The sequence below is a fragment of the Aplidium turbinatum genome, chromosome 10 (assembly GCF_918807975.1).
Source record: "Aplidium turbinatum chromosome 10, kaAplTurb1.1, whole genome shotgun sequence".
NCBI lineage: Eukaryota > Metazoa > Chordata > Ascidiacea > Aplousobranchia > Polyclinidae > Aplidium > Aplidium turbinatum.
Window position 1 is genome coordinate 14,491,953 of NC_137481.1, and position 23,563 is coordinate 14,515,515.

The window sequence follows — 23,563 nt, forward strand, 5'->3', positions numbered from 1 at the left end:
AAGAAAGTGCTTTGTCACAAAACGCAACCTTACTCGTTCGAAAAAAAAAACAACTAGTCAGATTAACGTAGGTAGACATCGACAAATTGACAATTTATTTTTCTGCAAGAGTAGAACTTGTGAGAGCATAATAAACTCTCTTTTTTTTTGCGTGATTGCTAGTGCTCATGAAAAACAAATCAAAACAATTCTCTTGACTAAATCAAACGAAGATTTCGCAATACTGACAAACCATTGTCACAAGAAATTTGATGAAGGCTTGACAACCGAAAAGTATCCAAGGTAGACAAAGTTTCTTCTCAAGTTTTGTTAAATAAACCAAAACTGTTTAAAGGTATACATATCATCAACAATGAACGCACATAAAATTAATAAAGAAACAGCTCTGGCAAACTGCTTTGTCGTTACTTTCGTCGAACTACCCAACCAACAATATTTATGTTTCTCGGCAGTCGAGTGTAGCAAGAAGCGATAGACACGTGTTTCGCCCATGAGGGTGGACTCATCAGAATCGCACCACTAATTCATGCCACATAGTTCTCAACTAAGTGGAATGAATTAGTGATACGATACGAATGGCTACATAATGGCTATATAAAATCAAAGCCACCATTAACATACATTGAAACAGTCTCCCTGCGGCTTCGAATGCAGTGTATTCTCGACCTTCCATGCACAGGGGAACTTGGTAATAAGCTGACTTTAGATCTAATGTGCTGAATATCTTTCCGTGGGCAATGGCATTCACTTGGTTATCAATTCTTGGTAAAGGAAAGGCGTCAAGAAGTGTAAACTTGTTAATGGTGCGAGAGTAATCTATTACCATCCGCTTTTTATGGCGTCCATCATCTGCGATTAAAACTTGAGCTCTCCAAGGTGAAGTAGAAGGCTCTATAACCCCATCAGCAAGGAGTTTGTTAATTTCCTGGCGAATAAAATGCTGATCTTCTGGATTAAAACGTTTAGACTTCGTCACGATTGGTCGGACTCCTGGATCCAGATTCTTGAATAGACGAGGTGCTGTGACTTTAGCCGCTGCAACACTACAGTTTGAAGGTGTTATTACGATATCCTCTTTTTTACCATTGAATTCAAAAATCACCCGTCGATGCAGCGCCATGAAGTCTTGTCCGAGGATGATGTCTGCACAAAGTTCGCTTCCAACTCCCAGTTGTAAATCATATTCGCGATTAAATAAAGTCATTTTAGCAGCAGTCTTTCCGAGACACTCAAAATTTTGAGTTACGCGAGCTAGTGAAACTGAAGAAGTGGGTCCTGATGGAGGATCCAGCCCAAGCCATTTCGCAACCTTCCAGTCAATGTGGCTATGAGATGCCCCGGAGTCTAGAAGAGCAGTGATGTGTTTTCCGGCTATTTCCACGGAAACTGAAGAAGACGACAAACAGGATGGCACACCGGCTAAAACCGACAATAAATAAGAAGAAACTGTTGAAGCGACAATGCCATCTTCAGATCCAGACGATAAGTGCTGATCTCCCAGTATTGAAACAGATGTAGATTGTGCTTTGATACGATTGTTTTGTCTTTTTTGTGATTTTAAACAGGCTCTTTCGAAATGACCCTTTTTTCCACATGCTCGGCAAGAAGCGTCCCGAGCAGGACATTCCATCCTTCCGCCCGGGTGCAGTTTTCCGGAGCAAAAGAAGCATTTCCTTAGTGGGATATTGGCATTTCTTGACGATGCAGCGACGGAAGATTGAAGAGTAGTTGAAAGACATCCGGATTGATTGTGCGCTTGTTCGAGTAATTCAGCCTTAGCTATAGCATCCTCAAGGATGAGTGATTTTTCTTCTAGTAGTTTCTGCTTGATAGCTGAAGAAGAGATTCTAGTAATAAATGCATCTCGAGTTAACTCCCTTTTGAAATCTCCTGCGCTGACAGCTCGCCACTGGCAATCTCGGGCAAGTGCCTTGAGTGCTCTTGCGTACGATGTGATAGTTTCATCATGCTTCTGTTTCCTGGTGAGTAAAAGGTGACGGGCAAAAGTTTCGTTTTTCTCCTTTAAGTAGGCTTTATCGAGTACTTCCTTTGCTGCGTCGAAGGTAGAACAGTCCTCAACAAGGTCGTACACTTCAGGTGACAAATAGCAGTGCAGTAATGCTATTTTATCTACTGCTGAGAAATTCTGAGAGCTTTGGTCGCCTTCAGAGGGTTCACGGCTTGGCACAGAACGCTGAACTGCTTCAAGAAAGGCGTTAAACGTTTTCAGCCAATGTCTGTAGTGCTTAGCAGCAAGTGCGTCACTCGGGTCAAGGTCTAGCACTTTCGGTTTCAACAAACGTTCCATCACCAGATAAATAAGTTGATTAAATTGTTACGATATAAACCAAACTAGAAACATAACTTGGCTTTAATCAACTTAAATTCGTGCTAAACAAACAAAACAAATATAAGGTTAACTAAATATATCTACGGTAAACATAGTTCTGCACAATTCTATTCTCCTCGTTCTGTCAGTACAACTGCAAGATGAATCAGTGGCAAGGCTAGAGTACAGAACTAGAAAGCGTACAATTACCTAGGGCACACATGATTATGTAAGCGAGTAAACAAGGTGAACTACAGGCAAGCAATCATTACACTGTTGTTGTTCTGGCTGCTCTCTAGCAGCCTTCCAGTGTAGTCCGGGAACATCGTGAATCTGGGGTGTTAAAGGATAGACCTTCGGCCCCAAAGGCTCACACGACGACGAACATACAGAAATTGATTCGACCAACCACTTAGTCTGTTTTGTTACTCCCATGGCATCAACAACCTCCGACCCCAGGGCCTGTAGTGAAGATTCTGTAACCATGCCCATTCATACTTTCATGGCTAACTAAAGATACGGCCTGATTTGTCACATTTCGCAGAAATTTTCAGATTTTGCTAACTTTGAGCGAATGTTTAAATAAATTTTTCTAAAAATTATATTTTTGCGCTTTTTTTACTGTTTTCCCCAGATGACACAATAGGTTTAAACATCCTCAGATGTTGAAAAACAAAGAAAATTTGATTTCGAAGATTTTAGTCAGACTATTAATTTTTCAATAACAGTCTGATTTTGCGTTTTTCAACATACTTTTTCTCATTTGCTACTGCTTCCCCAAGGTAACAAAAAGTTTTTATATCATTAGGAGACAGCAAAAAGTAAAAACATCTAAGAAAATGTCAGTCAAACACTAGCAGTAGCTGTAACCAAAATCTGCAAAATGTGACAAATCAGTCCGCATCTCCAGGTGGCCATGATACTTTATTCCCTTTAACGTTGTAACAATGTAAACTTCTCGCGATGGACTGTAAACTAATTTGCGCTTTTCTTTGTATTCGTCTTGTTGAACTGTTGTAATTTACTTGATGGATGATATATGTTCATACATTTTATGAATTTTGTACCAGTATATCTGCAGTATTGTTGGAAATCGTGGCAGAACAACAGTTTAAGCGAACAGAACACTAAAGCGCTAACTGTGATATTAATCAAACACACAAGTTTATTTTTGTACACATAACTTTTATTCATATAAAAACTACACCGTAAAAGAGGTGCACGGTCGTTTGGTCGACAGACATTTGGTCGACAGGACGTTTGGTCGACAGGACGTTTGGTCGACAGGACGTTAGGTCGACAGAACGATTTATTCTAGGGTTAGGGTTAGGGTTAGAGTCAGGGTTAGATTAGGGTTATGGTTAGTTAACTAATCCTAACCCTAAAATAAATCGTTCTGTCGACCTAACGTCCTGTCGACCAAACGTCCTGTCGACCAAATGTCTGTCGACCAAACGTCCTGTCGACCAAATGACCGGGTACCGTAAAAGAGCTGAAAAATAAGACATTCGAGTCAAGGTTCCCCCACAAATTTAAATGAAACATTAGCGATAGTAAAGAGAATAAGCTTGCTCTTCTTCTTTTTCTACTTGGCCTTCATGGATAGGTCTTTCCATTTATCCCAGTATTTGACTGTATTAAAAATTGTAGTGGCTGTAACGTGAAGATGATTCTTGAGGTTATTGAGCGAAGTGAGATGCTGTTTTCCACAAGCTCGTTTTCCTTTGATCATTCCACAAAAAGCACTTGCCCCTTCACAAACAGTAAATATACACTGGACAGAAATTTTCGCGAAAATAGAACACACAAAAGCAGCCGCTCCCACGCTCGACTTGAGTTTAGTTGTTTATGGGGACTGCTAAGCTTGCAAATGACAGTTTGTTTTTTAGGGAAAATTTGCAGATAGAAGTCAAAATGGAGGTATGGGAACCTATGGTCTAGTATAGTGTGGGGACCCACGGACCAGAAATAAAGGTGTTTGCCTTGTTTTTTACTCAGAAATCATTTGAAAATCATTCAAAAATAATTTGAAAGTTACTTTTTATGGTGAAAGTGCGTATATATTAAGGCTACCATATGTCCTCTTTTAAGAGGATTTGTCGTCTTTTTTGAAGAAAAACAAATTGTCCTCCAAGGACACCCAAAAATGCTCAATTGTCCTCTTTTTTACATTTTCAGTTTTCTTGCTCATATTTTCAACAGGATTTCATTGTTATGTGATTTTTTTGCAATTTCCAACCATTTCTGTACAAATGCAACATGCTGATTTAAAGATTTTCGAAAAAACATTGGGGTACCGTTACTAAGCTATTTGATCTGTTGTTCTAAACAATCTTAGACGTTCATTGAAACAAACTTCATTGCTTTGTGATTGTCGTAAGTAGCCAAATGGCGGTCAGTGATGAGTGCGAGCGAACTGCAAAGCCACTTGTGAGAGAATTGCTTCATTTGAGGAGATCCGATCAACAAATTTATGACAAAGAAAAATAAGGATAAACTAAAAAAAAATTGAGAAAATCAAAAAAATGAGTAAATCACAAAGAAATAGAAATTAATAAACACAAAAACTTGCAAAAGAGTTTGACATGTTTACATTTTAAGGTTCACACACTGTTACAATAAATTATTGTTTTACCCAGATCTATTTTATATTGATCCGGCACTTGTAGACGTTGCTGATTACCAACTTAATAGCTTGGCTAATTTGTCAAGTGAAGCAAATCGAAAAAATAATCCAATGTGCACTATGCATAACATAAGTTACAACCTATTTCAAAATAAATCGTGGCATGGATAGTTGGATACTTACAACTTATGTAGGTGCAAATGTAGAATAAATTTTATCTGTGACGCAGCAACAATGGTACAAGGAATGAATCAGCCATTTAGTTGAGTCTGTCCTTAGCATCTCATTAACAGCTGTAGCCTGTAGGGGAAGGTCGGGTTAGTTGAGCCACTGAGTTAGTTGATCCACCCCTTTTAATTCTTAAATGTAGTGAGGTAACCACATTTTATCATCACGTGATCTTAAAGTTTCTCATCGCTCTCCCGTCTGGTTTGAGTTGACGATTGATATTATATGTGGTGCTGAAGTTAAAAAGTTGTGTTTTGACCTTGGAAAAGAGATTTTGAAAATAGAGGTAGCCTATGTCCAATAATATTTTTTATACTTGGTTACTGAGACAGTTTCATTTAATTTGTTTGGTAGCTTACCAAACAAGCTACGTTCTGAATAAAAAGCGGCACAGTGTGCCATGAAGTTTTGCTGTAATTTTAACATTTTCATGGCGGTATGGTTAAGATGTTAGTTGAGCCACTGCCTTCGGTGTTAGTTGAGCCAGTGTAAAAAGGGCGTTATAATGCTTACGATACCTCCACACACCTTACATACATTGCAGCCGTTGGATAAGTCTGTTTACGGTCCAATAAATCTTTTTGAACTACATAAAACTCAACAAAGGCATATAAACTTGGTCAAGCTTTAATGAAATGTTGTTATTTGGATGCCGTAGCAATACCATCATTATTTGATGTATACATTGAGTTACGAGCGACTCTTGGAACAGTTGTTAACCTGTTTTCATACATTGATATTATTACTTTAAATATAAACTAAGGCTTGGAAAAGAAACGTGGTTAAATTTGTGTTTTCAAAAATAATAAATGAGGCTCAACCAACCCCAGTCTGTGGCTCAACTAACCTTTACTGTGGTGTTAGTTGAACCATTTGACTACTAGTTTTTAAACACCTGTGGACCCGGTTGTCGTCGTTCGATAAGGCTTGTATACTTCCTCCAAATATTGTTTAATATACCCAGAAGGTAGAGCACTGTGAATGAAGAAAGAAAAGCAACTCATATAAAAAAAAATGCAGAAAGTGGCTCAACTGACCCGACTTTCCCCTATACAACTTCAATTATATTTAGTGAAAGTAATTTTGTGATTTCGTTAAAGCTGATCATTTTTTCTGAAAAATGTTAAGGCATGGTTACCTGCAGATACTGCCTGTCTCACATTTTTATTACATTATCACATCACATTTTTATTTTGTCACACAAATCTGACAAATCGGCTTGCAAAAAACAAATTTGTCTGTTTTTTTGCTGTAATTTTTGCTGCGTACGTCTATAATTATCCAAAAGGATGTAAAAAATTCTTCATACGTAACATTCTACTCGTAGGCTATTTTACTCGCTGGCGAAACGTGTCCTCTTTTTAGGCGATGAAAATATGGTAGGTCTAGTATATATGTCCAGTTAAATTCCAAACAATGTTAGTTTGGCCCCATAGGTCTCCCACTACCTCTAATCCTTAGAAAAATAATCTTGCAAAATTTAGCCTATGTGCATAAACAATGCAGAAATCACAAAATTTGCAGATGGAAGATAGAATGGAAAATAGACAAATAAAACTTGCATTTAATAGAATATAATGACATGAAAATAGACTAAAAATTACAAACGTTTTCGGCCATACTCATTTAGCCCTAATCAAGTAACCAACTGACTGATGTTTTACGTAAATTGAAATCACAAAACTGATTTATATACACAAAATTGAAAACAGGAAACGAATAAGAATAAAACGGCAAGGCAGAGGAGGAACAAAATCACATGACGCTTAATTGCGCAAAGAAAAAACATACATCCATGACGCAAAATTACGTAAAGACATTTAACAGATAGGAGGCGCCTGCGGTGCACAACTGCCTATTGAGGCGAGGATGGCAGGATTTTATGAGCAAAGCCTCGTGGATTTTAGTATCAAATTCGGTGAAGCATTTACGCACAATCGTTAGGCTATTCAAACTCTTCCTTATTGTGTTGAGCATTCTGAGATCGTGGCAAGAGTCACTTTGATTTATGTGATTATACCTGGACTCCTGAACCACCAGGCACAGCAATATTTCTAGGTGCATGGAAGGTGGGGCAAAACGGATCATTGGGCAAAACAGTTTATTGCAGTTTTTAAAAAAGTAGACTACTGATCTCTCCAGTCCATTGTTCTACCAGACCATACGTCACCACAAAGTTGTTCTTTGATCTAGTTGGCGTGATTTTTCACGCGACGTTGTTAATGTCATGGGGTTTAGCTTGTTATTGCTGAGTTTGTTATAAACAAAAAAGAAAAATTATGTTCCAATTATTTGACTTCACACCGATGCTTTTACACTGCGCAATGCGCATTCGAGACGAAACATCAGACACATGCGATTGCGATTCTTAATTTTTTGGTTCTATGTTTTGAATCATCAACGGCAAACTTCGCCTATTTGTAGAAAAAATAAATTATTTGTTTATTTAAAATAACCGAATGAGCAATATTTCTGCTTTAAAATGCTGCGTTTTTCTCAGTTTTTGGGGACGACATAGGCTAACCAAATTTCTACCCCTGTGGTAATTTGAAACCCGTGTGCTTTAGGCCTACTATTGGCTAGCTAGACAATATGCAAATCTTGCAAACTTCAAAGGCAAGAACTGTAAAAAAAGAAAGTTTGTTTGGTGATCTACTTCAATGTAAATTAACATGATTCTAACAAGACTTGAACTTTACAAAAGTAATCCATTTCCGATAGCTATAAGGTCCATAACGAAACGCCAAATAAGCTTGGTAGCCCTAGATTGAATTCAAATCTATGGTGCATTTATTTGTCGGCAAAATGCATTCCAAATATCCTTGTTTACTTCACTTAGGTATTTCAAATACCTAAGTGAAGTAAACAAGAACAAGGTTACAATTTATTTTTTATTGATGAAACATAAAATGTTTGTAGATTGGGTTTCAATTGAGGTTTAGTAGACTGAAGAAAGATCACAAAGCTTGTAGTTATTGCATCAAGAGAGGAAACAATTCTTCTTTTCGAAAATCCTCTCGTTATTAAAGCGCAACCGTAAAATCTTTCCTGAAGCAAAATGACTGGATTCAGTTGAAAGGTTGCTATTGCTTCTACTGCTTCTGCATCGAGTGTACCAAGTTGATAGTTTGAAAGGTTGCTCAACTGACTTTTGATCTTTTGGAGGGATATCACTGATCTCAATAAATCTATTTTGCGCCGTCACCTTTATGTTGTCAAGACGAGCACAAGCGTCAACAAAAACGTTCATGACATTTTTACCAGACTTTGCACTTGCTTCGAAAAAGAGAGCGCCGATTGAATGGGCGTATGTTTCAGCCTCTTCTCTGTTCACTTGTCTATCGTCTGCGTTTGTTTTATCCAATTTATTACCCACGAGTACTAAAAGAGCATCTTCAGATATTTGTAAACTAACCTCGCGAACCCAATGCATAACCCCATTACTCATGCTACTCTGATTAGTGATGTCATAAACAATGATTACAATTGCTGCTCCTCTGTAGTACATTGGAGTCAAGGACTTGAATCTACAAAAAAAATATACATATATAATAATGTAGTCTACTGCATACAAAAACACAAAAAACTTTATTATTTACAAAAGTGAACTCCTGGATAGTGACTTGGACTCCTGGATGGTAACTCTTCCGATGAGGCTGTAGCTCCGACTGTAGCCCAGCCGCCTCGTACTCTTGCATCATCTCTACTTTAATGCTGAATATTGTTTTTATTACAATGCACTAGCCATGGAAAGTTTGCTTGTACAAACTGCACAGAGATAAATCACTTAACTGCAAGCTATCTGCTTGATATATTCATTAGCTTATATTACGTATTAAATACCATCACTATTGAACCATAGACAGACTAAACAAAGTGTCTTCAACGGGTTTAACATAAGCTAATTTATTACATAATGAAATATAACATAATTAAAATATACTTAAATGTTTTCGACACGTAATTGTATCCTCATCAGGCATAGCCGTACGAGACCAAGCCATTTTGGGGGGGCAGAACGTAAATTTTCCCAAATCTGCACGCTTTTATAGAAATTGCCCAAATATAATGTAGGCTAGGCCTATGCGGTGCATGATAACAGTGAAAAACTAACATAACAAGATCACCAGTTAGCTAGAATTTCTTATCAAAGTAATCAAAATAGAACAACTGAATTCATCTTTAAAGATACCTTGCTTGTGCATTGCTCGATGCTTCTGCACTTTGACATGGTAAGTAGGAGTAACAAATATTGGTTTACACACCGTTAAAACGCAAACAACTGGACCTGTCTCCACAGAACAAAAGTCAAGATATTAATGAAAAAAAGGGGAGCTGCCATGTTTCACACAAGATCTTGCAAAGCAAATATTTTGCCAGCTTGCATGGCAGGTTTTGAGTTTAGAAAGCTTTGAAATAAATGAATATATTATGATTGGTTTGAGATTATATATTTCAGCAGTAGCATTTTAAATGTTGGTGAAATTAACATGACACAGTTGCATAAACAAACTAAATATTTTTTTTTATTTTGGGGCGCAACTGCATCATTTTAATTTGGGTAGTTTTATAAAAGTAACCAAACAAAGCTAAGTAACACCACAACATTAACATTACATTTAACAGGTATAACATTTTTTTGTTAAATGTTTTGGTGTTGCTTATACCTTATAGCTACGTCCGTTTATGGTTGAAAAAGTACTGTAACCTCTCCACCCGAATTGCTTTATAAAAGTATTCACCAGATTTATATAAATTCATATTTTTTAGTTGCCCAAATCAAGATGATGCATTTATGGATATTATGAAAAAGATTAAAGACTTTGTAAATTTTGATGCCGAGTCAACTGCATCATGCCAATTTGGGCAGTTTTATAATAGACTATGATCAGATAATTTCATATTTTTTGTTGCCCAAATCTAAACGATAGGCCTACACATAGGCGTAGCCAGGAGGGGCGAAAGGGGCCATGCCCCCCCTCAAAATTTCAAACTTTGGATTCCAAAGTTGAGCCCTTTGTTGAAAATATAATAAAATTTGTAGAAATTTATAACGTTTTCCAAGACATCTGGCTGTTAACACCCCCAAGGACTTGTTTTAGATACACAGAAATACAGCAATAAATTTTGCAAATCGTAAATCGCGCAAAATCTACGCGATTTACGTTTCTTTTAACTAATTTGTGGAAGTAATTTCAGAATGGCTTACTCTGTTGGGTTTTTGTGTAGCTATTGAGTTTTTGTGTAGCTGAGTTTTTGGTGTTCTCTAATCTTAGCCGCAGTTTTTGTCCGTTCGTGTGTAAGAGCTACCTAAGTTAATAGCTGTTTATCTGCAAATAAATTTCATACAAATATTACCCTAAAAGTGTTTCCAAAAAGTGCTATAATCCATTATTTGAGTGTAATTTTGCAAAAATTTTCTGGGGAGCATGCCCCCGGACCCCCCTGGAATACGCGTGCCTTCGGCACGCTCTAACCCCTACCACTTTTATTGCTTCTCTTGCTCAACCCACCAGGATACGTCACTGCACATCAGGTGGCGATGGCTTAAATCAAACACTTTGTCGTCTTTTTCAATTCATCAAAAATTTTACCACCCCAAAATTTTTTTCTGGCTTCGCCACTGGGCCTACAGTTATGTAAATGGAAAAAATTAATGAATTTGTTCATTTTGGGAAAACTGTCTCACGTTAATTTGGGAAGTTGCATAAACAGACTAATCCGTTTCATCAGATAATTTCATGTTTTCACCTGCCCAAATCAACATGATGCATTTGTGAAAATTAATAAAATTAGCTATAGGCTATCCAGTGGTTCCCAACCTTTTTGTTGTCACGGACCCCTTTAGACAAATTAGTAATTCTGCGAACCCCTACCTATAAATTTTGCCTGAAACTCAATTAACATACTATTGACTATTGCAGTAATTATGCTACTCAACTACTACACTGTGTCATAATTATTGCATTGCCGCTATGACTCCTGCGGCAAATATCAAGGTAAACAGTTGCTCAAATAAGAAAATGAATGAATTGTTCGAGAAATGTCAGCAGTATTTCAATCAATCATTTTATTTTTCGTCATTAACGCGTCCGGGACGAAAAAGATACTAACTACAAAAATCGATATAGACCTACCAGTACGTTAATGAACGGGAAAAGGTGGCAAAACCTTGAAAGGTTTAAAACAGGGGTGTCCAACCTTTTTGGCTAAAGGGCCACATGTAGTTTACGAATGGTTGCGCGGGCCACTTGAGTATTTACTGCTAATTTGTAATCTTAAAAATGACTGTCTGATAATTTCTATATAAAACCCTCACACCCAATTCTAATCTTAGAAATGTGTTTGTACATTTTATGGGTTATAATAAGAAGAGTGAAGTTGGTTTTAAAGTGGTTTAAGGTTTTTAGTTGAAAGCAAGCCAGCAGCAAAGCGTAAAAAACGTCAAATTGGCAATTGACCCTTCTGATGTTGCCGGAACAGCGGAGTTGAGCGTCCCGTAATGTATTGTCCAGCTGTCCCTAGGTTCATCCACAAAAAACTTGCTCGCACAAGTAAGTGCTGTCGAATAATGATGTCACGAAAACTGCCAATCTATGAATCCTCTGATCTTTTTCTTAAGAAACAATTTTTTTTGTAAAATTCTAGCAATAGAAAGTTTTGAACTTCTCTCGCTAAAAGCAAGAAATATTGCTGATTGACTGCCTCTTGAAGCACCAGTACTATTGTGTGGAAAAAGGTGGACGTAACAATGTGGAAAATATAATGCGTAACAATGTGCATTGTGATACAATAAAATTAACTTGAACAGTTGCGCACCCCTTGCACTAGGGATTATAGAGTAATAAAGAAAGAAAGCAAACAATAAATGCCAATTTATCGGAATGTAAGTTCGCCATAAATTACGTTGGCTATTGAGTGGATTATATAATATAAGTCATTTCGAAAAATATTACGCGGGCCACTCAGAACTTTCTCGCGGGGCACATGTGGCCCGCGGGCCACGGGTTGGACGCCCCTGGTTTAAAACGTGCCCGAATGGAAAATCATGTAGTAGGCTATATATCAGTAGTTAGCACGGCCACAAAACCCAAAAAACAAATAGCAAAAAATAAAACAAAAACAGAGAGAAGCATACATGTAGTAATGAATGACAGAATGATATTTGAATATTAAGCTGACCCAAAGTGCCATGCCGAAACTTTTTCAACGTCAGCAAATTTAATGAGAGAAATGAAAGTAAAAAGATACCTTTTCGTTTTTTTTTCTTCCAAAATTCATCAAGGTAATCGCGGGCCCCCAAATGCTTTCTCACGGACCCCCAAAGGGTCCGCGAACGCCAGGTTGGGAACCACTGCATAGCAAATTTTGCGTTTCATTTGGGCAGCTTCACAAAAGTATTAGAGACATATTTTGGTGGCTGCCCAAATTGGCATGATGCAGTTGGTTAAACGCATTTCGTACTACAGTTTGATCACCATGCAATACAATACGGGTGTGCTAAATCAAAATTTTGCGGCACATTTCTTGTGCAAATAAGAGGCTGTACTTAGTTTGACAGGTAAAAGATATTAACTTATAGTTTTTCTTAATTCATGCAATTTTGTAGCTTTTCATATAGCAATTTTTGCCCTAATAATTGCAAGATTTTGCCCGAATTCGCGACGTTTTGAAACAACAGGGGGGGCAGATTCCCCCCTGGCTCGTACGGCTATGTCACCAGGAATTACTTTAAATCTGCCATGCATCAAATGAAAATTTATTTTAAACACGTTGAAGTTACTTTGTTTTGCCTGTCTGTGGTTCGAACTCTCTACCAAAGCTTTATCATACTATCATTATTGTTTATTGAATCATCCTTTGGCTCCGCTACTGCTCGTAAATTATTAACAAAATTTAAGAAAATAGAAAAAATAACCTTTCTTGGCCAGCCGTGTCCCAAATTTGCAGATTATATTTCTTGCCATCGTCGGTTGATACTTGCCGTGAAAGAAAAGCAGCTCCGATGGTATATCCACGTTCGGGAATAAAGGTGTTTTCAACAAAACGTAAAGCTAAGCTTGACTTTCCCACTCCACTCTGGCCCAGAATACACACTTTGACCTGATGCATAAAGTGGTCCATATTGCCGTTGTAGCTTTCCAATAGAGCTATTTTGGGGTCAGGTGCTTCACAAGTGATACAGTGCAATACTGTTTGATGGTTTACCAGTAGCCTACCGTACCTAAAAGTAAAATCAATCAAAAGAATACCAAACATCAGTCTTATTTTTTCTGATTTCTAACCACTAAAATAATGCATACTGCATGTAGGCTACTTCTTAAACTTTGTTCTCAATGGAATGGTTCTTAATCGAATAAAATCTCGCTTATTTCAGCTAATAAGCAAAAGTGGCGTACTAACATAAACCTTTAATCCAAGGGATTCAATCACGCCGCCAGGAAGGACGTTTTGGTGGGGCCCACCATGCATTTTTGAACTTTCAAATAATTACTTAAAATTCACTATTATTCACTTAACAAGATAAATTCATTTTAAAATTGCTCAAAAAACTTCATACGATTTTTAAACGCTGCTATCGCGCCATTTTATTGCATGCGAGAAACCCATATTATTACATCACAATCACATTGCATTGCCTATTCACTTCTTGTGCCATTGTGACAACGGCTTCTACTTTTAGGGATTTAGTTCCAAATTGGAACTTTTAGCCCCTTTTAGGAACAAATCTAGGGATTTTGATAATCTAGGGATTTTTTGCACTTTCTTGCAAATCGTATTGTGTAATTTGCTAACTAATAGGCTTTGTTGTGTTTCATTTTCTGTGATATGAAGTTGATTTTTGAAATCACGTCATCGTCACTTGTTTTCGTGTGGCAAGTGGTCACTGGCCTGGTTGTTTTTTTTTTTGCCACTACACCAATACCGGTACACCATATACGGTAAGGTTTTCTTTTAGACCAGTGACCAGCAGCACCGCTATAGCCTACCAGGCGAGAAAAAAACGTTGCGACAACACCGGGCGTTATCGCAATAGCAACTTTGGTAGCCTATTTGCGGTAGTTAGTTCTTCTAGGATTTCATTTCCTTTTTTTCGCGTTTTTTAACAGTCGGTTGCAAGATTTTTGCTCTCCAGGTGTACAGTAAGTCGTTCCATTTCCTTTTTTTTTTCATTTTTGCAGTGTTTTTCCATCTCTTTGTTGTTACTACTATTTCTGTTTTTTACGATCTTACATTCTCGTTGTTACATTTACAACCTTACTGTGTTCAGGGCCTCTGAGAGAAATTTTCACTAGGGGTACGAAGAGTCATTCCGGGCCCCCTTTGTCTTGGACAAAACTCGTGATGTTTGCTTAGGCGTATTGCACACAATACAGCATTTTACTGCAGAATTGGACATCTGTGCACAATAATAGTATCAGGCTGCAATAAAACTATTAATTAGTGTTTTGCATATCATGTGATCTGTCACTCGCCAATTTGTGTATCCTGCATTGAATTCGTGTGTCAGTTGTTGAAGGTGCTGTTGAGAGGTGCCGCTTGTAGCCTACAGCTTTAATGCAAAATTTTCAAATTCATTTTTCTTAGATGTAGCCTATAAGTATTCCTGATAAGGACACTATAATGTGGTATCGAAAACGTTGGATTTAGTAGTTTTTTTTCTTGTTTTTTTGTGTGTTTCATAAAAAATGTTAAACCCTTTAGCATTAGCCTACTGAGTGTTATATGTAGGCAGGCTACAAGCCAAGCTCTCTATCAAGGCTCAAACGTAACATAACTAACTTAACGACATTTTTTACGCACTACAATGATATGTTGCACATGTCATCCAAGTGAATCCTTACGTCTTGTCCTTTGGTGTTTTTGTCTTTTGCTTTTAATATTGAACAATCTTGTCTGATACAAATAAATAAATAATCAAGCTAATCATCTGACCAATAACCTTTCTTCATTAACTTTTATATTCTTGCCTAGCAGAAGTGAACGACAGAAGTCACTTTTTGACTCCGGATCCGCTCCTGCTCCGAAAGTATCCTCCTGCTCTAACTCCGAAATTCATTTTGAAGTGAAATAAGCGTGAAACTAAACCTTTTTCAAATAGTTTTTAAAAAACAAAAAAAAACAAAAAACACCCGGGTATTTTGCCTGGGTTTTTCTCAAAATTGCTTTTGCTACACTATGCCCCCCTGGAAAGGAGAATAACTAACTTTTATGATTTAATTTAGGGTACTTTTAACAGAACATTTTTGCACGTAAAGCATTAAATTACCACTTTGGGCCCCTAATTTGCTCGCGATGTACTCAATTGCCTTTCCGGGCCCTTTTGCTACATTACGGGCCCCCCAGGACTAAAGAATAACAACTTTTATGCTTGAATTTAGTTGCATAGGTTGGTTTTAACCAAACTTTTTTGCGTGTAAACTGTAAAATCACAAGTTCGGGCCCCCATCAAACACAGAGCTGGGCCCTTAAGGGTACGTCGTACCCTCCGTAACCCCCTCTCATAAGCCTTGACTGTGTTACTTTGTGTATTAAACGATGGTGAACTGTTTTATCAGCATCAAGAACGCAGGGGTACAAAAGAATTGACACGGAAAGAAGAGCACAATACACATTGCCAGGTTAGAGGCTTTAACACAACAACCTATTACACTCGCGGTGGCGGGAGCAGCGTGATTTTTGAGTGGCGATGCACCCGAGGAAGGTCTACTAATTTAAGTCGCGGGCGCCAGACTGGGGAGGAGGTACCTGTAAAAGGAGGGTGTGGATCGAAAACTCTGTATGACCTGTCCGCAAAATTAAGAATGGCGGAACGGGCAAAGAAGACTGGATCAATTTTTCGCAATGAAAAATGGTATTGCGCTCCTCCGGTTAATTCACAAGTATTTATTTGGCCTTCAGAGCAATTTGAGACTCCTGATTTAGTCAAAACCGCTGTTGACAAAGAAATTCAAATTCCCAATACTTTTCTTTGAGCTTATTGAGCCTTATAGGCCTAAACTTTAAGCTTCTGGCTTAACTGAAAAGTAGAAGAACATGGTCATAAACAAGACGGGTTTATCTGATGAATTCTCTTGTTGAAGTAAGCACTTGCATTTTTGCACTTGCAAGGTTATTACGCCTTCCTTTTGCATAGGCTACTGTCGCAATCATAATCTTCAAATTATTCATTCTAGCCTATAGCCAGCTACCTGCGAGGTGTAACTATAAGCTTTGCTCGATTGAATATGTTTTTGCATTTATTTGTATTTAAATTAATATTTGTTATTTCTGAAACAAAACATCACCCTTTTTGTAGATGCCATTTCACCATTGTGCTTGCCATAACTTCGTCTATAGACTCCACACTTAGATTGAATAAATCAGCTACAAATACTGAAATCTTATTCATTAGTCATCATAACATGTCAGTCACATATTTAGACTACACATACAAAAAGAATGACGCAAAACCAATGCTGTGCAATTTAGCAGCGTTATTTTACAACAAAGGTGAGCAAGCAGTGTACAGTAATTGCTTGAATCAGATACATTCATACTAATATCAATGACGTGTTGTGTGATTGTGTTTGCAAGCGCATTGCAAATCATTCCACAATGGTTTGTATTGTTTACTTGAAACTCTGTGCGTGTAAATGGTAAATAAAACAAAGTAAGAACGAAAAAAAATGCTAAAAAGTGTAAATAACTCATATAATACTGTCTGTAAATGTACTTTGCTTACAGATTTGCTCCATTTACCTGTAGTTAAAAATATGTATTTTATTGGCTGCTATAAGGTCTGTCCGAAACACAAATATTTCAAAGTTTTGAAATATTTTGTTTGGAAATAATTTCTAAGTGAAGAATTTCGTTTCGTAGCATTTCGAAGTCTAAGCCATTTCGTTTCGTTCTACGTTCAAAACCAAATAAAAAAGACCGTTTCATGAAGATGTTGTTGTACTCGGAGTTACATTGCAGTTAAACTTACACTTTCACCGATATGCCAATCGAAATACAAGCACAGAAAAATGGTCTCAAGCTGTCACTGCTGTCGACTCTTCATTTAAGCTTATTTTGTTTGATAAAGAGGTTCATCAACGTGTCCAATAAACACTTTTGGTACTGCATCACCAAGTGGAAGGACATCTAGGGAACGAATATAGCGAAGTTAAGAAAACGGAAACGATTGAAACAATAAATTGCTGCAGGGTGGGGATTTTTAAAAGAAAAAAGGAAAGAAAAGACTTGTTCAGAAAAAACACCGGCAGGCTAAAGCGAATTGCAACGCTAACGCTTTTGGAACGCGAGTGGATACCAACAAACACAATATGTCCATTACAATGGCGGAAAGTGAATCAAACTTACTTTCCAATGGTGGCTAAATTGACACAGCTTTTGTTGGCTAGGCCAGGGCTTCCCAAACTTTTTTGCTCGCGACCCCTTTTAATCTTCTAAAACTTTTCGCGACCCTTCACGGTCAAAATGATAAATAGTGCGGAATATAGCCTACATTTGTGATATTGATGGAAAGGTTTTCAAACGAAAACTTAAAACAAGCTGACGGTACTCAATGACTGTTACTTTACAGTTTGCACGTAGTCTACTGGAAACAAAACAAAGAACCAAACACATTTATTCAGATGGATATGAGTGTGATGGATGCGACCATTTTTTGCTACAAAGCAAGTCCAGCCGTGGCTCAATTGGCTAATGCTGGTTCCAAGGCGGTTTCAATGTTGCTTAGTTTTGATGGTGTCTGTTCATTCACTTTAAAAACGCTGACTCGCACTGTAGGCTCCAGCTTGTGTCCGAGCATTGGTTTTATTTCCAGTCGGATGTGGCTTTAGAGGCCTACTCTACAGTGGAAAAGACGTGGCCAAAAGTCACATTGTATGGAGAGTTAGGAACGTGGTTGTATTAGCGTTTTTTCTGATGTTTTATTTTTTCTGAACCTTTTGTATCCTGTTTTTTTCTCTCGAAAAAATCCGTGCCTTTCCTCGTTCTCTTCTTCTTCCGGATTGACAAACCTTAGCTCAGTTTCCTCCGCTGGAAATTTTCAAGATAAATACGTCAAAACAAACGACACGAGTGCGGTTAGGTCAATTGCTGAATCAGGTCGTGGTAGATATTCCGCTCTAACCTTAAGCCAAAAAGTGTGAAGGTGTTTTGCATAAAATTTATAAATTTCCACAAAATTTAAACTTTAAGTCAGAAGATAAATCAGTAATTTCTTTCTGAGAGAAGTGCTCGGTAAGTTAGCTACTTTGTTTTTGCGTTGCAAATATGTTTTGGATTCAATATATTTTGGTATTGTTCAATTCTGAAAAAAAAAAAACTTCTGAAACTGTCAACAGATTTGACAAACGTTTAATAAACAAAGGCTTAATAACATCTGATTTCACATCACTGTTAGCCAAAAACTTTTCAGTAAATGAGAACATTTCAAATGAATCATTTTCAACTTCTTGTTTCCAGACGTTTAATGTGTTGATGAACGCTTTAACTTTAGATTGCAATGTAAAACAAATGTAAAAACATAGATGTTTTCTCTATGGAGAGACAAATTAAGTTCGTTCAATTTTTTAAGAAAATCTGATAATTAGCTTAATTTCAAGAACCAGATGTCATTGCGAAAATGGTGGGCAAAGTCTGTATTTTTTTCGTTAGAAAAATCACGACTTCAATTGATTGATGGATTGAATCTTTATCCTCGGCGACCCGGTCACCGAGATTGACAGAATGAAGTTTCCGATTGTTGAAGTCTTGTTGCCGGGGAATTATTCCATCCATTAGAATTAGATGCTACTGAATGGAGAGCAGTCCTTAACGTGCGTTGCTCAATCGCACACCCCGAGAGTCGAACCAGCGCCTTTTTAACTTCAACTTTTGAAAGCCATCTTACTTCCCATTGCAATAAAAGGGTTTTGAATTCCGATTCCGTTTCACCACACCAATTTGCGAAAATACGCGTAGGCTACTAGGTGTTTTACTCTTAACGTGTTTGGTTACAGTTAATACCTTGCACAGAAGTGTTAATATGCAGTAGCCTACTTTGTGTAAAATTGTCACACTTTCTGCGACCCCTTGCGGGGTCGCGACCCCCAGTTTGGGAAGGCTAGGCTATACCAGCCACTTCCACCACAAGCGAGTGTTTGTGATCTGCTGCTGCTGGTAATAATAATAATAATAAATCGTGTTTTTATTTGCGCCAATTGCGATAACATAGAGTACACTGCGATCACAGATGCGATACAACAGACGACAGGAAGCAGCGAAGTGACATATAGTCTTCGAGTCAGCTGCTCCCCTTATTTTGGCTTGCCATTAAGTGTCTTTGCCGATACACAGCCGCGTGCTCTGGAGCCGTGTCGAAACCACGTCCTTTCGAACGTCGCATAGAGCCTCCTGTGGTGTCAAATCGAGCATCCTTGGGCACATCAAGGGTTTGTGACATGCTCTTTTTCAGAGCAACGATCAAGAACTGTATTGGACACAGGGCCGGATTTAGCTGATGGGGGGCCCGGGGCACTTTTAGATCGGGGGGCCCCCCTGCAAAAAAATGTTCGCGCCTACGGCGCGAAAATCCACCTCTACGTCTACAATAGCATTAATCCAGCACTGCACAGCAATTTGCAGAAACTTTAAAGGCTGAAAGGAAAAAAATAACACAAAATCACATTTTTTCCACGTAGGGGGGCCCTTCAAAAGTCGGGGGGCCCGGGGCACCTGCCCCCTCTGCCCCCCCCTAAATCCGGGCCTGATTGGACAGATGTCTTCTTCGCACAATTTTACAACCTGCGTTGACTATGCCCATTATTTTTCTTGTTTGGATTCAACTGCATCGTTTCTATAATGGGTAGAAGTTTTGTTTAATTAAAAAACTTCTTAAAACCTGACACCGGCTTACCCGGACTTCATTAACACTATTAACAGAGTCGTTTCAAACATTCCGGTCTTTTACCAAATTTCGTGGTTTACAGTTTACACTTCTGCAATCCAGTGGTTTGTTCTGCTTGGCGGAGAAAGGATTTTGGTTGCCGACCTCTTTTCCTAATCGTTTCGTTTCGACTTGAAAAAATTTGTTTCGAACAGCCCTATTGACTGCCAAGTCTTTCTAGTCTTTAAAAAATAAGCAATCTTTAAAAAATTTAGATTTTAGACGATCTGACTTTGGGTCGCGAGCCGCGACCATACAGTAGTTGTAGTGACAATTTTATACATATCGGAGCTCTGCTGGGCACTTTGACTTCAACTTTCATAAAAACACAAAAATTTTCACTAGCACCAGTATCGCCAGGTCCTTTCGGATTACCAGTGAAAGAGGTAGCTGAGGTGTGCTCCGGCATTTTTCAACAGCTCTACACTACTGCATGGCAGCGACCCAATACATGGCAAACATGATCATAATGCATTCAGTTACCACATAACAAAGCCAGCTACTGCAAATAATAAGCTGATTGCAAAAACTGACAATGCATTGCTTAAGCATAAGCAGATTGCAAACATGATAGAAAATTCAGTCATAATCAAAACAGCCATATGTACCGAGTCTAAAAGAAATAATAAAGACATAACGTACATCTTGCCTAAATCATTTAAACTTTTTCAGATCAAAATATTTTTCTTATTTTATCTGAAAATCCGGGTTTAGAGTACCTAAAAAAGCGAAAATACGGCTGTGGGTAGCGAAAACTAGAAAACAAAATGCGAGTTGAAAACACTAGCATTTGCAGTTATAAAAACCTTTCATTTAAATGGTAGGCTACTTTTAACAAGCTTACGCCATGCATCACAATTTACGTTGAAGACAGACATAGACATACTACACTTAAAACGAGAGATCAATAATACTGTAATGACTTAATTAGACATCAGTGCAAAGTAAAGCATTTAATTTAAGGCAAGGTTTTATAAAGTAACAAAACCAAAGGCGCTCAGTGAAAGTCATAAAAATTTGAAGGTCTGAGCTTGAAAAATAGGCCTATTTAATTCAAACTTTCGAAATTTTGAGTTAAATGCTAAAGTTGTGCAGTTTAATAGTTAAATAATAATGGTCAAGCGTAATTCTGTGTAAAAGGTTGTTTCAGAAACTGGTTGCTTTTGCTATACCAGGTAGGATAGGCTACAATATCATTGGTGCGTATAGTTTGATATTGCTTTTGAAAACTTCAAACTCTTTTATCTCAAAAACTCTCTGGTGTGAAGTAGTTCTTAAACTTAAGCCTTATGCGAAGACACGGATACGTATGCCTATTTACAGCAGGTTGAGTGAAATCCATTGCGTACTTGAGACACATTTGCAGAGCTATTCCTATCCAAAGAAATAGTATCTTTCCTTTGCAAGTTTGATTGTCCAAAATGAAACCTCGATTTATGAAATAGCCTTGATTTTTCATTTTTAACGAGCTGTTTTCGTATTCTGCCTGATTCGATAGGCAGGTCTGTTGTTTTGTTTTGTTCTAAGTAATTGCATACGTCGTTGAATATATTGTCAATATTTTGACCAGTTTTTGCGCTGCTTTCATAAAACATAGCTCCAACACTCTCGGCAAATGCCTTTGCTTCATCTTTATCAACCCGTCTGTCTTGTAGCGGTAAATCCAGTTTATTTCCCACCAGAACTAACTTTGCATCCGATGAACCTTTTTCTTTCAGTTCTTCAATCCATTCTCGCACTCCTTGATTGAAGGAATCGTAACTGGTGATGTCATAAACGATCAGCACCACGGAAGCTCCTCGATAATACAGAGGAGCTACGGCCTTGTATCTGAAATGGTCATTTAGAATTTAACCCACTCATGACAAATTCATCAGAAATCTTGTACTTATCTTAGGCTAACGCATCAAGAGTTTCCTCTCAAGACCATCAGCACTTTTGATTATTATCCATCCACCAAGGTCGGATCAACATAGCAACTGTCTTTTTTTGTTTTTACTCACATAAATTATTAAAAAACAATCACTTTTTTCTCTTTTTTATTTTCTAAAGTTTTAAAAATTCTATTAAGGTGTTGCGGCCGTGTCATATTTTCTACTGATTGTCCTGCTTTGGTATCATGCACGTTATAACGTCCGCGTTTTGTCGCTTCTACATTTTTCTAGATCTCTGCCATGTTTGGCATGTAGGCTACTCTTTTTCGTTGTGATAGTCAGAAATAAAAACAAATTGAACTGGCTACTTATTTAAAAACAGTCTAAACTTATGCTTGATTTAATGCGCTTAACTATTAGCAATAACGTACCTCTCTTGACCAGCGGTGTCCCAAATCTGCAGATTAAACAAAGTGCCTCCAGGTGCTGGTACGATGCGAGATATAAAAGCAGCTCCCAATGTCGGCTTTGCGTCAGAATCAAAACTATTTCGCACAAACCTTGTAGCGATGCTTGATTTCCCTACAAAGCTATCCCCTAATATGCAAACTTTAACCAAGCAGCAGTTTGTCATTAGCCCAAACTTATTTTAAGTAAGGATATGTAATTTTAAATTGCTTCATATAATGCTATAAACATAATGCATAATGTTTTAGTTTACTACCAGAGATGTGGAGCAGACAAAACGTAGGGTACTTCCAACTTCTATGAACCTATACAGTGGTCACGCCAAGTCCTTTCGACTTCACACGCAGCTGTCACAACAACCCTCCGTAACGTGCAAGTAGGGTAGTTGTAGGCTTGTATCCTACCGGTGCTAATATTAGTTAGTTTGCCTTGATAGGTTAATCTATCAAAAGCCTACCCTGCTGTACAAATCAGAAAATGGCGAGATCCCCCAAGTGACAAGTTTTAATTTAAATTTGAAGTTACCTTTTAAATTGTTGTATTTTTCCAGAACACAAAAGGATTTTAATAACTGATTTGTTGAGGGTGTGTAATTGTGTATAGTAAACCTTTCTGGTAGCCTACTCTTCCTAAAATCCACTGCTGAAGCCATGCATTCCCAATGCCACCCGTCAGGTTAACAATATGGAATTGAGCGAGCGTAGCGAAGTAGAAAATTGTTTGCAAAAATGTATAAAATTTACGTTTGTTTATTCGATTTCTTTTTGGGGCAGCACCGTAACCAAGTGGATCAGTTACAAAGATCCGCTACTGCTTTGATAGATCTAAATTTTAAAGCAAATAGGTAAGGTTTATACTTAATAAGTGCATGATTGCAAAATGCTTTAATTCTATTCATATTATACTGTATTATGGCTAAATTCGTATCTTCAATCAACCAACTCGCACTCTTGACGCCATTTTGATGGAGTGTTCTCGCGACCCGGAACCAACCTTTTCGTGACCGGTACTGGGCCGCGACTCGGTGGTTGGGCATCAATACATAGACTTAGAACAATACACTTTAAGGACAATGTACTAGTGAAATGTATGGGATGAAACCGTTTAGGCTACCAGCA

General features: G+C 37.8%; 2 protein-coding genes and 1 pseudogene across 2 annotated transcripts; all 3 read right to left on the minus strand.

Moving 5' to 3' along the window:
* Positions 1 to 544: 544 nt before the first annotated feature.
* On the minus strand, positions 545 to 2,308 carry LOC145778983 (uncharacterized). Its single transcript, XM_082590566.1, has one exon. It carries the CDS (start codon positions 2,306 to 2,308, stop codon positions 545 to 547), a length of 1,764 nt encoding a protein of 587 aa, XP_082446692.1.
* A 5,855-nt stretch (positions 2,309 to 8,163) lies between these two features.
* On the minus strand, positions 8,164 to 13,307 carry LOC145778984 (uncharacterized; annotated as a pseudogene).
* An 8,109-nt stretch (positions 13,308 to 21,416) lies between these two features.
* Positions 21,417 to 22,611, minus strand: LOC145778985 (uncharacterized). Its single transcript, XM_082590567.1, has 2 exons — positions 22,409 to 22,611; positions 21,417 to 21,933 (listed from the first exon to the last, which is right to left on the minus strand). The coding sequence occupies exons 1-2, from the start codon at positions 22,609 to 22,611 to the stop codon at positions 21,417 to 21,419; spliced, it is 720 nt and encodes a 239-aa protein (XP_082446693.1).
* Between the last annotated feature and the right edge of the window lie 952 nt (positions 22,612 to 23,563).